The 16402-nt window shown below is 36.2% G+C and overlaps 1 protein-coding gene across 3 annotated transcripts in view; it reads right to left on the bottom strand.

Moving 5' to 3' along the window:
- The window catches only part of LOC126298869 (pre-mRNA-splicing factor 38B-like), an 85484-nt gene that overhangs the window by 7558 nt on the left and 61524 nt on the right, over positions 1-16402 (bottom strand). The window contains exon 9 of one of the 3 annotated variants that reach the window (XM_049990384.1): positions 2717-16218. The exons of the other annotated variants lie outside the window; for them this stretch is intronic. Coding sequence (XP_049846341.1) covers positions 16197-16218 — 22 coding nt within the window. The 3' untranslated portion in view covers positions 2717-16196. Of the gene's footprint in view, positions 1-2716; positions 16219-16402 lie in introns of those variants that run through there. 3 annotated transcript variants of the gene reach the window in all.

Genomic DNA, 16402 nt, shown 5'->3' with positions numbered 1-16402 from the left:
CAGAAACTTTATGTGCATCAGAAACGGTCATGGATTGGAAAGGTGCACTAGAAACGAATGCGTTGTGTTCTGCAATGGGGCGACAGGATTTGTTGTTCAGTGTGAGGTCTGACTAATTCTTTTCCTAGTTCTGAGAGGAATTCTCTTCTTGCATTTCTACTTCTCATATCATGTAAAAATTTACAATACAGAACATAAGCAAGATACAAGCTACATATAGTATATAAAAAAATTACAGCAATTGGGCACCTTTTTGTTCCTTGTTTCACTGAATTATGTCTAGCCATCTTATCAACTGTACCCACTCCTGACTTTGTTGAGTTGTAGAACATTATTATTTCTCATGTCCACTTACATCAAATGTTTGGTGTAGAACAGATGTCAAAACGACTGACTTCTTTTGTGTAGTAACATACGAAGCTAAAACAGTATTCTGTCCATACCCAAAAGTGGTCAATAATGGGTGCCTCTGTTTTGACGGCAACATTTCTTTTGATATCTCTTTTTGGTTGGCCCAAAGATTTCCCACAAACGTCAATTTATTATGAGAAGTTCTTGTCCCAAATAAAAACCTGTAAAAAATTTGTCAGTATTAATGTTCCTACCACTTCCCTTCAGGTGATCAACTAAATCATGTACCACTCGTTTCTCTTGATTTATTTCCCTTCCTTCAGCAGATTTCCCCATATACACTTATGCATTTATGGCATAATTGTTCTCACAATCTACAGCAACCCACACTTTTATCCCATACTTCCCAGGTTTCGAAGGAATTCATTCATTATCATAGAATGGACACTGTCCCCTGAAAGTACACAGATGCAGGGACATAAGCCGGAATGGATGCATCGATGAACATTTCAGACACAGGCCTTACAGGTTCAGCTTTGGAACCAGAAGCAACTTTTGTTTCTTTCCTTGTAAGTTTATCATCAAACTAGAGGCACATCAAAATCTTGAAAAGCTCATTGTGGCTGACCAATATTCACTCAAAGGCTTCCTACAAGCCTTGTGCAAGCCAGCTGTTATTAGTAGACCAAAGAATGCCTGCAGCTCCATAGAATCAAGTTCAATCCAGGGTTCAAGAGTTGGGTGCAGAATTTTATTATATTTTGCACGATTATTGGTATGCATTACTATTACACTCTGCATGTGGTTGGTGATACGTCTGAAACAATCTGCCCTTGTCTGTAATTGTGGTTGAAGGTGACATGGAATATGCGGCTTCACGTAATACATGCCTTGAAACCTGCTTACACACATCAGGTGGTACTGTGTTGTGTGTTATCTGTCCACTTCTAAACACAAAAGCAGATGCACTTGTTATCTGAATACCATTATCATCATCTTCACAGTCACTCATATCCACTTCATCTCCGACCTGCATATCTTCCTCTACCATATCTCCACCAGCATCACTATCATCCTCGTTCCCAAAAATTCATTCATTATCACTTTCACTCTTCTGTAAACCTGCCAAAACCTGTTCAAGACTTTAGCTCCTTGCAAAGCATACATCATCATCTATGATGAATAAACTATAACACCACACCTTCCTTCCACAAAACTCAATTGCAAAACTGTGAATGTGTTGTAACAATATATGTGAATGTACTTTCTATTCATTGTTTACAACAATGTACAATGAATGTCAGTTTATAAGGTGCATTGTTCCTAAGATTTATTTTCATACCAAAAATTATATATGACACTGCAAATCTCATATTGCATACCTGGGGTATTTTCTGACTACACTGCAAAAATTACAAATTGTTGTACTATAGACTGCGATGTAATCATAAATATTTTACCCAGTTATATGTCTGTGAACAGCATATCTCGAGGATGAGTAATTCACACCCACATTAAAATTGTTTATTTGCAGTTAAACGAGCGTTGGGGTTTCAAAAGACCCCAGATATCATGTGAGGGTTAATATGATTAGTCCTATCTTTGATCCAACCATCTGGACTGTAATAGGGGCTTCATGTGAAGGGTATGGACAATATCTTCTTTATATAAGATTGTGTTTGCAGCTTTGAAAGTGACATTAAAAAATAAATAAATAAATATATCTTGAAGAATATCATTTTGCCCTCATAGCCTTAGAAGTACGACAAAGAGCTCGAAACCTGCAGTATCTTACTTCCACGCATATTGTGCCACTAGCAGGACAGGTATTATTGTATCACAGTCTCCCTGAGTCAACATCCTATTATAACATTTAGTAAGGCCATTTGAGTGGTAGGTAGTCACCATTTAACTGGCAATTTTGCATGTTAGAAATCTTCCGAAAGTAATTACAACTGAAAAACTTTTCCATAAGATAAGCACACCTGATATCAGTGTTTCAAAATGATTTCTTTCATTAGTAACTAAGGAACTTCTAAAATTCTGGATGTTGCTAGAGACTTTGTAATGACGTAACACATGAGACAATCAGTGTACATCGTAAGTCATCAACTTCAAGTAACATATTCACTAAAATATAGGCAGGGCAATCTCTTTTTATTTCTATAGTAATAATTCTCAAAATATGAGAAGTCGCCTTTTCAGCAGCTTATTCAATATGCAGCATATCTACACATATCCCATAAATGATAATGAGAGCATGCAGTCCAGTTTTAGCATTTTTTTCAATAACAATAATGATTCTAAGTCTGTATCAGGGTGTACATCAAAATCTACAGTTAACAGGAAGATACGAGACCAATAATTCAGAGGCATACCTATACATAACTTTATTGTATCAAAAGATATTTGAACTTTACACACAGAGACATTTCAAAAATTCTATGTTATCTTTCTTTCTTCCTTTTCATGAAAGAAAAGTCCCCTGAGACTTTCCCAATGAGGTTCTTAAATAAGGTACATAAAAATCAGTACAGAGGAACAGACTGTTTTTTTCTTCTTTACAAAATATCAATAGAATAATAAAACAATGTACTTGAGTGACTGGTACATAAGCTTCCATTTTCAGTGCAGTGTTAACATAGATGTCTATCAAGTAACAATATAACAACTTGTGCAAATGCTATGAATGGGAAAGAACATATTATGAAAATGAGGGGGTGATTTTTTTTTTTTTGCATATGTGTGTAAGGAGGTTTTATGCGAGAGAGAGAGAGAGAGAGAGAGAGAGAGAGAGAGAGAGAGAGAGAGAGAGAGAGAGAGAGAGAGAGAGAGAGAGAGAGGGGGGGGGGGGGGAGAGGGGGGGGCAGGGGGGAGGTGGAAGGGGGGAGGTGGTGGTGGAGGAGGAGGACGAGGAGGAGGAGGACGAGGAGGAGGAGGACGAGGAGAGAAAGGAAAATCATGAATTTAGTGAATCTGTGACAATTACATTTTAGGGTTGATTTCTAGTAAGTTATTTCTTCTATCTTTGTCTCTCCTCTAAACAAAAATATTATTCAAAAGTTACATTAATTTTAAGTACATATATTGCCTTTTTACACATCGGAACCTACAAATAATTTACAAAAGTAAGTACTTTGTGATTACATTAGCTCTGACAAAATGAGACTGTGATATATATCGAAACAAGAGCTGGTGAAATGTTTCATATGAATACAACGTCCTTTCAAAAGCATTATCAGTCATTTACTGCATCATGCTCAGATTATCAAAAGGCAAACTATTTCCCCTGTGTAGACATGTTGTTACGCATTTTGAAAATTCATTTAAATACATTCATTTTTCACAAATACATATCTCAGGGACCTGTGAACACAGCTGCCTGACTGAAGAAAATTGCCATCAACATGTTCTTTGCAAATTGGAAGAAAAAAAGAATTTAAACTCTTGATACATATCCTGTAATATTTCCTATTCACACAGCTTATTTATGAACTTTTTGTCTTGGTTTTTTAAAGTTTATCTGTAGTTTCATTTTCCATGAATAAATATTCAACTTATGAATGGGAGCTAATTAATATACACAGATGATGTGTAGTGGTAGAGTGTGTAACATATGTTTTGTTTATTGTGCACTTTACACAGTTTACCATTTCATATGCATGGTGATGAATATAGTGCTGTAATGCTTGTTAATATTGACAATGAAACTTTTTGGAAAAATATCCAAAAAATGTGCTAAAGTTAAATGATGAGGTGTCTAGAATTTGTCAACTGTGGTGTAAACATTGCTAAGTGGGGCTCTCATGCCAGGCTATACTGTCATTTCAAGCCCTTTAACTGTTCCCACAAATGCTGTTCTATTCCAGTATGTACACACATTTGAAATAGTTTTATTCAACCCCTCCCGACAGGCTAGAAGTTAGAATGTAGCTCCACTTACAACAACTGAAGCTGACATTGTATCTATGTAAAATAAATTAAGATCAAGAGGAAATATGTTTCATCTTAGCAGTGCAGGCTTGTCTTCTATCTGCATATTATGGCAGAGCCTAACATAACAGACCCCCCTTGTATTTATAGTGCAACAGCCAATCACAGCTATCTTGTCTTTCAATTTTAGCACATTTCTGGTATATTTTAGTCAAAAGTTTCAACACCAATGAGAGTTTAATCGTCGTACTTTCAAAAATTTTCAAATGTTGTTAAAAGAAGCACACCATAACATGTTTCAATATCTCTTTTTATAGTACCTCTGTGAACTGTCATCTTCTGAAAACCTCATTTCTGTACCCTGAAAAGGTCACGAAATAAAAGTGTTGTTACATCATCCAACATGGCTCACCCCCCCCCCCCCCCCCCCTTTTTTTTAAGTGTGGCATCCATTTATTTTGATTTAAACTGAGTATATTAGTTCATGATCAAAATAAAATATGATGCTTATGCCAGTAATAAGATGAAATTATAGAATACAGTATGTAATTGAAAATTAAGTTCGCTTCCTCCAGAAAATAAATGTTCTGGACAGCCAACCAAAAGAACAAGACCACTTTCATTTTTTGAGGTAGATTGATTAGTTTGTACTGTTTTAATTAAAATGACTTTCACAAGTTTGTTACATTTCAAATGAATAAAGGGAATATGAGTCAGAAATTTAAATGTACTGTAAGCTTTGAAACAGTCCAAACATTTTGGACTTTTGTAAAACTGGGTACCAAGGGCTACGAGGCTGAAATACAAACTATAACAGGGTACAAAGTATAAGAAAACATGGAAAGAAAATAATTATCATTTAATAAGATGGAAATTAATATTTAAATGTCTTCTGGAACACTGCCACTATAATTACTGATGGCAAATAGCTGAATGGCAATGATGTACAGTAATGTTCAGTGGGTAATTTATCCTCAGTATTACCCAGAATGAACACTTGTTTATGCTAATGATATGTTTGAAAAAAACTTTTGTACATCATGGACTGGAATGCACTAAAAGGCTGAATCATTTGAAAATTTCAAATTACAATTATTAACTACTCTTAGTGTTCCATACCATTGTTGAATTAATAATTTTTCTTTCATTGGGGACCACAGTCAAGTAGAACTTCTTGAAAGAAATTTCTTCCATCTGAGTGCCAATTTGCATTCATTCATTTCACGCAATCATGATTTCGGGTTTATAGCCATTCTCAGATGCAATTTGAAATTTCAAAAACTGTCCAACCTGTCTAAATGATATGCCATCATCAAAGAAATACTTATCTGGCCTTATAAAACAGTCATCACATTAAAGGACATGAGTGCCATACATATACTGTGTGTCTTTGATATGTATTCATATCCTTTAATATAATGACCAGTTTATAAGACCAGATAAATGTTATTTAACACTGATATGTCATTTAGGAAGGTCAGATATTTTTGTGATTTCAAATTGCACTCGAGAATGGCTACAAAGCCAAAATCATGATTGTATGACATAAATGAATATAAACTTACAGTCAATGGCGGAAATTTCTTTAAACAAAAATTGTTCAATTGTTAAATCTCATTTTCTGTATCTATCATTATATGAAAGTGTTGCCAAGTCTGTATCTTGCACAGAAATGAACATCTGGACAGATTAAAATAATGTGTAAAACTAAGATCTGTACCTGTATCACTATTTTCTGTCAGCAAGACTCTATAGCTAATCTATACAATCACAAGTAACAGACAATACTAGCATCTCCAGTAGTTCTCTCCTACTTTCCAAATATTCTTATGGAGATATATGCATGACGTCGATACTGCCACATCAGAGCCGACGAAGACCAACGGAAAACAACAACATGGCCACTGCAACTAAACTTATTTGTGCTGTGTTAGGATATATACTTGGTACACATAAGGCAAGGAAAACAAATTTACTCTATAATGGTTGTTCTTCTGCAAATTATTAATAAGAAACAGAGACCTGGAGTCCCGAAAATGAGGGATGCAAATGAAGACAACCATATGCAAATGGGGAGAACATCTAGTTGATGACAATACAGAAATTAGAGAAAAAAATAATGTTGCAAACTGTGAACACATGAAACAATTCTACTACTCTGAAGAAATGTTTCTGAAGGTAGCAAAATAAAGAAAATGTAGGAAGTTTCAAATGGGCAAAGTAAATAATAAAACTGGCTCAAAAACTGAATTAACACAATGATGACAGGTTTTACAAGTCATTTGTTTGTGGTAGTGGTGACAAGGGGAGGAGGGGTGTTAGTAAAAAGTCACACAGCATTTATATGGGTAATGATGTCATGGAAGTTTTGATATCTGATAACTCTAAGTTAATCGTTTTCTACCAACACCCAGTATTAGAAACTGAATGAATGCTCTAGAACTAAGAATTTGCCTTTGGCACAGGAAAGATAGGACAAATCATGGGAAGGGCAGAAGCTTGAATGACACTGTAATTATTGGAGAACTGGAACTTGGCCAGGGGTTATAGACCCTAGGATCAGCAATAAGGAACAAACTGTTTATCTGAATGGCAACAAAAACCAGACTATGAGAATGTGTGTGTGTGTGTGTGTGTGTGTGTGTGTGTGTGTGTGTGTGTGTGTGTGTGTGTGTGCGCGCGAGCGCGCGCTCGCACGCGCACCCCACCCCCCTCCCCCCACCTCTTGTACCTTTGTCTACAGACAGTAACTACCACGTCTAGTGTAGTGAAAGCTACACACTGAGGAGGATAAAATTATATACCACAACAATATTATACATGAACTGGAGTCACAGAGAACCAAGAAATTTGTGAAACCGAGATGGAACTTCATTACTTGATATGGTATCAGGAGTAATATATTCACGCTGTGCAAAATAATTCACCATTCAACATTTATAACAAATAATACTGCATATCTGTTGCACACATGCCTATGTTTCAATCTGTTAGTTGTGAAGACAAGCAAATGCAGATGAACTGTACAAATACAAATTAAATCAAGAGAACTACAACAAAAGAATCATGTAACACATGTATCCAATAACAACATTGGCAATCCATATAACATAGAATAACAAATATCAGCATCATCATATCATCAAACAGTATAAATGGGAGTCAGTCATTCCAGCCATATCTTACCATACATTCATCAACCCAGTTACAGTGATAAATGTTGTGAAAACGAAGTTATAACAACATACAACTAGCAGCTTTGCCAACTCTTTAACAGAATATGACAACAAAAGCCCAATGAAATTTCATTGGTAGCCATTCACAACAAATGTGCATAGTATGAGGATGGAATTGAGGCTGAACATCTGCTCACTACTAGCACATATTGGTTTATCAACAACAACAGCAAACTCTTTTTTTAGCTATAGTATAATTATCAAAAATATGCTGAACAATAAAGGGATTGCTAAAATCTATCAAAAGTCAGACAAACCTCCAACAAGAATATAAAATAGTTCTTCTTTGAATATTTCACTTACTAATATTGGTGAAGAATTACCGACTTACAAGTGCCATATTACCAGAAAAAAGCAAACAAATCTGGGAAACATTTATTTGCACACTAATTTTTGTTTCTTGGCTTGCTATATCTGACTCAAGAGGTTTGCAGGACCGGGGACAACTGTACCAACCATTAGAACTCTCCTGATTCCTAGTAAAAGAAAACAGTATTATAGTAGTCACAGGAACTGTTATTGAATTCTGTACTTTTATTTTTTGAGCATCTTGTGTTAAAATGGAGGATAAAGCTACATAAACTCTTCCTCAATGAAGCAACTTTGATTACACCAAACATTTAAAGATTCTCAGTATAAAACAAGATTCCCATATTTCTTGTGGGCTGCAGTGTACTCAAGTGAGCTGGAGCAAAACCATTGCTAACCCCAGATGAACTATGAAGGTTAGAGCTAATTTCCCTATCTGAAAACAGCGAAGAAAATGTGCATGGAGTGCAAAAATCTCTGATGAATGGTATTAAAACCTGGGAAAAACCTTACATGCAATAGTAATGATGAAAATATAACAACAATGATATATGCTGTTTACTGGTATGGCTTAATAACTTGCCTTTCATGAGGTTTTAGTGAAAAAGAGAGTCCCATGATCAGATTATATCATCTAACCATGACAAAAAAACTGGATGCGGTGATATGTTAGGGACTAGTATTAGGAGAATGGAAAATAAAAGTTAAAGGCATTGGAAAGACAATTATCAACGCCACTACAACAAAACTTGCAAAGATTTTTACTTCATACTTCTGCATGGACAGTCAATATTTATGACGTTAATATTTCAGTTGCATAACCCTCAGATGAACGACCTCCAACATTCATCACTTTCAAAGGTGAAATAGTAACAATGACAGTAGAAAAGTTAGTCTGAAGCAATACGTTACTGGAAGATCTGGCTCCAATTAACATATGGCAATAACTATACACAATGAATCTTATAATAATATTTAAATAGCAAATTTAATGGTTAATATGCAAAGTGCAAGAGAGAAAACAACGGTGTTTCATACTCACAGTGGAATAACAATCTGTTTTACAGTCAATGCGGCTATTTCGAGATATAAAAGCATAACTAAATTTCCCAACAAAAGACATTATTCTCAATCAATGTGTGTTAAATAAATGGTAGCTATCTTATTCCAGTAGGGTGGCACTCAATTCCCTCCAGCTACTGTAAAAGACAACAGATAGGGAAGAAACTTCTTAGTTTTTCAACCATCAACCATCCTACCACAGCAAACAACTTCCTATTTGGAGTTTATTCTGCCACTGTACTTCTCACTTGCCTCTTGAATTAACCCTTTGACTGATAAACCCATATATAAATGAGTGGCAATTGTTAGATGTCAGGTGTTGTGTACAGGTTCAGTTTTCAGTTTCATATGCTTCACTTGTTTTAAATCAGTTTCTTATATTGCATTGTCTTTAAGAGTAATGTTCTCTGTTATGTCTGTTTCTGTTACTCTAAGCGTCGAAACTACATTGTTCCACAGCCCCATTCTAATGCTTGTTGCTTTCCCAAAAGAGCATTTTCCAGCGTGGCCTTTCCAATGTGTGGCCATCAAGGCTGCCCATCCCACATACTGGTCTCACCAAAAAACAATGTGCTTGATAGTAAATTCATTATTATCATCCGGTGGGGTGTGGAGGAAATTCCAAGTAATCATTTTTATAAAACTGTATAAATGAAAATGTGTAAGTTATATTTAGACACACAAGAGTTTAATTTCTTACTCCTGACGAGATATATATATATTTGGCTGTGAGAGAAAGTCAATTTCTAGGGCTGCATGCGGGTTTTTCGTCATTTCCCAACACCCCAGTGAAAGGATTAATACTCAACCAATTAAATCTACCACCTTTCTGTTGGTTTTAGATTCTTTTTGGCCACAGAAATTTTTATACATAATCAATTTAGGTCGCTGTTTACATATACATACTTATGTCACTTCTCTCTACTTCTTGCTTATCACCACCTTGCTGCTCTAATAGGTTTTGGTTTGATTTATAGGAGACTTTCCCAGCATAACTAATTGATGGTATGTTTTCCAGTATCTAGCACAGCTGATTCCATTTTGGATACAATATTTCAATTACTGACAGAGTTATCTTCTTGATATATCATGTACATTACTGAATATTTTGGTCTGAAAGATATTTGTCCAATTTCCTTGCAAATGCAATTAAAAAGTAAAATATGACAAAATATTAACAATTGTAGCAGAAAATTGTTCAAAGTATTACTTATCTGACAGCAGCTAAGGAGGGATAATCAGAACACCTAACAATAAAGCCTCTGACAGTCTGTTCAGTAGCAGTAGAGGAAATGTTATGCAGAGAACTATGTCTAAAGATCATGACTCAATCCCACACTTGAGATGTCAAGAGACTGAACATTTGCAAAAGGAGTAGTGTCAGTTTATCAAATATAATATTAAAAAATGAAAACTAAAACTGATTGACATACAACTTTTAAAACTCACTTGAATGCCAAGCTTTCTGAATTTTTAAAAATGTTTTCAAGCATGAGATGTAAAATTGCCAAAAAGGATGAAAAGGCATTCCTAATCATCATTGATCATTGGAGTACAATGTAGCAGTCAGAGTGAACAATGGAAGAGTCTCAAATTAACCAAGATACAGATTTTGACACAACTATTCCTTGCCCTAAATCAACTGAAAACTTTTAATTTGTGTTTTCCGTTTTTCCATCCTCCTCTATAAGAAATTAGACAATTTGCAGATAAGAGTTTTTAAATGTGTGTTTCTGTGATTATTCCTGCTTCAGCAGCGGGTAAGTAGATGTTGTTCTGTCACAAATATTGGTGCACAAATCTACAAATTGCATTAAAAAAGAAACAAGCCAGAGGCTGTAGAATGAGAACCGCATAAGGGATTATAATGCCATTACCTATGGAAGAAGGTGTGGTCCCTATGAGAGTGCTGACACACAACACTCCCCACTTGAGGGACAGAGGCACACGCCCAAGTGACAACGGAGCAAGCACTTACACACATTCACTGTCCACTGCACTTAGTCTAGCTGAGAACAGTGGAATAGAGATTTCTGAAGAAGAAAGGTCAAAGGAGGGCAGTGCATCTTAAGACATCAGAAGGAGTGCAGGGGTGGAAATTCATCAAAGAATGACACAAATGTATGGAGAGCATGGCATGTCCATCACAATGGTCAAGGCATGGCAAAGCAATTCAAAGAAGAATGAAGGAAGTTGGCCAATGATGCACATACCACACCACATTACCGATACCACTGTCCAGCAGGTGGATGCCCTCATTATTGAAGACTAGCAAATTATGTTAGCAGCCACTGCCACAGAGCTTCGAACTGCAATAGACATGCAATGCTCTCCATACACTTGTGCCATTGTCCAATGTAATTCCATTCCCCCACACTCCTTCAGCTGTAAGGAAACACAACACCCCTTTGTTCTTCTTCTGAAGCCTCTCTTTCTCTATTTTCAGCACTATTACGTTTGTTGCATGGTTGACACAAGAATGTGCTCGCTTTGTCATCATGTGATGTGTGCCCATACCCCTCTTGGAATGGGCTTGGGGTCTCAGCATTCGTACAGGAACCACACTTTCTTCTGTAAGCAATAGCATTGTGATACTTTCAGTGGTTTTCCACTTTACAGTCACTGGCTTCTTTATTTCTGAATGCACCTTATAATTAAATCACAGAATCAAACATTTTACAAAGTTACTACTGGCGAACATTTGAGGTCACTCGTGTCTCCTATATTATCTACTTTCGTCCATCATGAGTCATTAACAATGTAACTCCATTACTTATGTATTTCCTCTACTAAATACCTTTATAAAAATTTTGATCCATGTCTAAGTATGCTCTGCAGGCTGAATTTCTATATTAATCATAAAATAGATTTCTCGATAAAGCCGATCATATTGGGCTGGAATAGCTGCCCAGTTATCATCATTTGACAGATGTTTTTTGTTCACCATAAAACTGAGAAAACATAGTTAAGAGTACATCTTTATGTCTTACACTAACATACTAAAAATGAAGTACTAACTTTTCAGAGCTATTACAAAATGAATGAAAATAAAATCCACACAACACTGTATATGATTTAATAAAAATATTCACTATACACTATTTATTGGGGTGTTTAGGAGAAGTAACAAAGAAAGACGAATTTCAGCAATAAAAATGCGAATGCCAGCAAAAAGCTGCATATAACAAAAACAGCATACAAATACTACTAGTGATACACAAACAAAATAAGTTTCCAGTGGAACTTATTGTAAAACAGATGTTCAATCAGTAAGAAAGTTGTCTGTTTTAAACTATTCACCACCTTTTTTTCACGTAGAAATCATAAATTAGCACAGTTCAAAGAGAGAGAGAGAGGCTGATAGTACACAACAATTCTGACTGATCCCAGTCGTCAGTCTGTTATTCAGAGAGATTCTCCATGCCCTCAAACTGTTGTTGTCAAACTACTGATGTACTCCTGGACACAGGATGTAGTGATTTCATGACATTATTTCCAACATGCTTAGTAAATTTCTAATTATTTGTCAGGTTTCTTCTTGACAAAACAAATACTTTCAGTGTCAAAGTAGACAACCTGTCAATACACATAGCAAAAGCCAACCAAATCTCAAAACACAATAAAACATTAATTTTCCATTTGTGCTTATGTACCCCAAGATTCGTTTTATTATCTAGTAAGGTAAATGTGTAATGCTGATACTGAAAAGGCATTAGTGCACATAAGTTGGAGTTCAAAGAAATTGGAGGATACATGACAGGTCTGTAATGTACTGTTAGAATTTAACTACATATAACATTCTGACAATAAAGTTGACATAAATAATAGAAAAGGGAAAAAATACATTCAGTCACACGAACAGGTGAATATGCACACACTTTTCGACATTTTTTGTGATACCGTAACAATTGTTTACTTCAACAACATTTCATGTTTATATATAATTATTTGATTAATCAATACTACTTCATCACTGCAATTAAAATATTCTACAGTAAAATACTTTGTTTTGTATCAGTACAAAGATCATTCAAATTAAAACCATCATATTGAGTTTCATTGTACTCACAAAATCTCACATTTCTTTTATACCACTGCCAGAACAGCAGTGTGTAGTTCACTCCTGTTGTTACATAAAAGCCATGCACCACTTTGCTACACCTCCATTTATATAAAAAGGATATTTAACCAAAAATATTCCAGAGGAAAAAAAAGCTTATCATGGCTTGCAATTCTGGACAGGAAGGAGTGCCTGGTCACCGGCACAAATCCGCCCGGCGGATGTGTGTTGAGGTCTGGTGAACCGGCCAGTCTGTGGATGGTTTTTAGTTGGTTTTCCATCTGCCTCGGCGAATGCAGGCTGGTTCCCCTTATTCCACCTCAGTTACACTATGTCGGCGATTGCTCCGCAAACAAGTTCTCCACGTATGCGTACACCGCCATTACTCTACCACACAAACATAGGGGTTACACTCGTTTGGTGTGAGACATTCCCGGAGGGGGGGGGGGGGGGGAGGGGGGGGGCACCGTGGGCACACCCAAATCTGGCAAATTATTCTGACTGCATATATTTCATTCAAATTCAAAATGACAAACGAGTCTTCAAGCACTTTTTGAACTTTAATGAGGGTATTAGGTGCATTATACCAACTTTCACATTCAATAAAGGGTAACAGATTTATTGTGAGTGGTTTTGTTTGTTCATATAATATGGGTTTTCATACACAGTATTCATATTCTTGCTGATATTAGGTTTCTTGAAGTACCTCTTTTCAGCTTCTTCTGTGGAAAGAAGATCCCCTGAGGCTAAGGAGGTAGCTGTTTTGCTATTTCTAGCAGTAAATTTGAAGCAATACTGAGTATTTATACAGTACTCGTAATTTTGATTTAAACGTTTCTCATGCTGAGCATACATGACTGAATACAAACATTTGTATATATGTAGTTAATTTTTTTTATTCTTTTCAAATTAGAGCAATTATTATAATAATTATTATTGAAACTTACTGGCAGATTAAAACTGTGTGCCCGACTGAGACTCGAACTCGGGACCTTTGCCTTTCGCGGGCAAGTGCTCTACCATCTGAGCTACCAAAGCACGACTCGCACCCGGTCCTCACAGCTTTACTTCTGCCAGTACCTCGTCTCCTACCTTCCAAACTTTACAGAAGCTCTCCTGCGAAAACTTCTGCCAGTACCTCGTCTCCTACCTTCCAAACTTTACAGAAGCTCTCCTGCGAAAGGAGAGCTTCTGTAAAGTTTGGAAGGCAGGAGACGAGGTACTGGCCGAAGTAAAGCTGTGAGGACTGTGCGTGAGTCGTGCTTTGGTAGCTCAGATGGTAGAGCACTTGCCCGCGAAAGGCAAAGGTCCCGAGTTTGAGTCCCGGTCAATGTTCGCCCCCAGTAGCTGAGTGGTCAGCGCGACAGACTGTCAATCCAAAGGGCCTGGGTTCGACTCCCGGCTGGGTCGGAGATTTTCTCCGCTCAGGGACTGGGTGTTGTGTTGTCCCAATCATCGTCATTTCATCCCCATCGACGCGCAAGTCTCCGAAGGGGCATCAAATCGAAAGACTTGCACCAGACGAACGGTCTACCCGACGGGAGGCCCTCGTTACATGACATTTCATTTCATTACAGTTTTAACCCGCCAGGAAGTTTCATATCAGCGCACACTCCGCTGCAGAGTGAAAATCTCATTCGGGATTATTATTATTATTGTTATTATTAGCATTGTTAAAATTTAGATGAAAAATTAATACTGCAAAACCAGAAGAGAGGGAGGAGGTGAGCCATAATCCAACATGCATATGAGAAAGAATGAAAATTACACAATTAAAAAAATAGGAATAGTTTGTTTTGAAAAACTGAGTTGCACCATCCACAATGCACATCAACTAACAAGATTCAAAGGACTGACAAATGATACATGATATTTATAAAAGATATATGACAATTCAAAAGCCATGATTCACAGAAGATGTTGTGTGTCCCAATTTGTAAAAAATCAAAACTTAAAATATTTCCCTATACTTTGTGAAAAACAATATGTAACAATATATTTACTATGGTATACTTGTTGACAGCCAGAAAAATTACCATAACTGTAAAATGCAGTTACAGTAAGGTTACAAATGGGAGTATCAAAAATCCATTTTTGATGTGGGTGTGAAATCGAGTGGGGGGGGGGGGGGGGGGGTGCGTATCAAATAAAAAGTTCATATCTTGTTAAATACAAAATATCATCATGTGAAGCACTGGAACAATGTCAAGATTGTTATTCAACACTGGATGAGTTGATCTTTGATTTAGCCGAACAAATTGTGGTAACTGGTATTAAATCTGCTTTGTACTGAGCCGTTGTTTGTGATCAAGGCATTTCTGATTACTTTGTAATGATAGATCATTGACGTCTTAGCACCTCAGCTCAAACACACAGTTAAGATAATATTTTGACTGGTACCGATATGGCATTAGTGTTTTCATTCAGGCTCACATTCTGTGATCTTCACTCGTAACAATTATTGACTGTTATCTAGGATGAGACCTGTGTGTGACAGACCTCATATCAGTTTGAGGCCACTGACTACAACTACTATCCTTACTGCACAAACAGTATTGTTTTGACGTGCTTGAAGTAAAAGCATTTCAAACCAGTAAATATCAGGCAACCTTAACAGTTTTCTAAACAAACTCTACTGGTAGAAGGTGAAAAATTAGGCACAAATTTGACCAAGTTTTAGTGAGGAGACATGTTTGGGGTATACTTTTATCTACAAGTAAATTACATTTCTGTAGACTTAATTCTATAGTCAAACAAATAAAACACACTACTTGAAAGTGATATGCAATGAACTGCTTTCATAGGCTCACACATGGCTACCATGCAGTCTCACATTTTTAATAATTTAGTTAATATTTCTTTACAAAAATTCTCACACTATGCCATCTTTTAACAACAATTCAAGAACCACTCTTGAAATAAAGCTCAAAACAAATTTCCTTTGTTCCAAAATAAAAGCTGAAATTTTTGATGATCAAAAATAGTTCTTGCATTTCTTGTAATGATTTGAGATGTTTAATCTATCAAATTGTATTGTTCCCAGTTTTAATTTAAATGATCTTTGTATCAACTTCTCACAAATTAGAAGTTTCACAAATACAGCCACCTATACAGCAGTCATACAGCTCACAATATCAAAATCTGTAAGTTCTGTAGAGCGGAGACTGCATACAGTTCGCTCTCTCGCTCTCTCTCTCTCTCTCTCTCTCAAACACACACTCAATAATACAAAGTGCCTGCAATTTTCAGCTCCGTTTCCTTTTATGGCTGGAAAAAAACATACCAGGAAAACTATGTTAGTATTTTACTTCATACTCAGGTAAAAGATATATTTCACTATAAATGGAAAAAAAAAAATATCATACAATCCACTAACTTTATCTTTGCCCCCTGATCTGTAATACTTAATTAGCACAAACAATAACACTGCTGACGTTTGAGATCAAATATA

This window comes from Schistocerca gregaria, chromosome X (assembly GCF_023897955.1).
Source record: "Schistocerca gregaria isolate iqSchGreg1 chromosome X, iqSchGreg1.2, whole genome shotgun sequence".
Classification (NCBI taxonomy): domain Eukaryota; kingdom Metazoa; phylum Arthropoda; class Insecta; order Orthoptera; family Acrididae; genus Schistocerca; species Schistocerca gregaria.
Note: the sequence above shows the minus strand (reverse complement) of the source record. Positions and strands in the feature narration are given on the sequence as shown.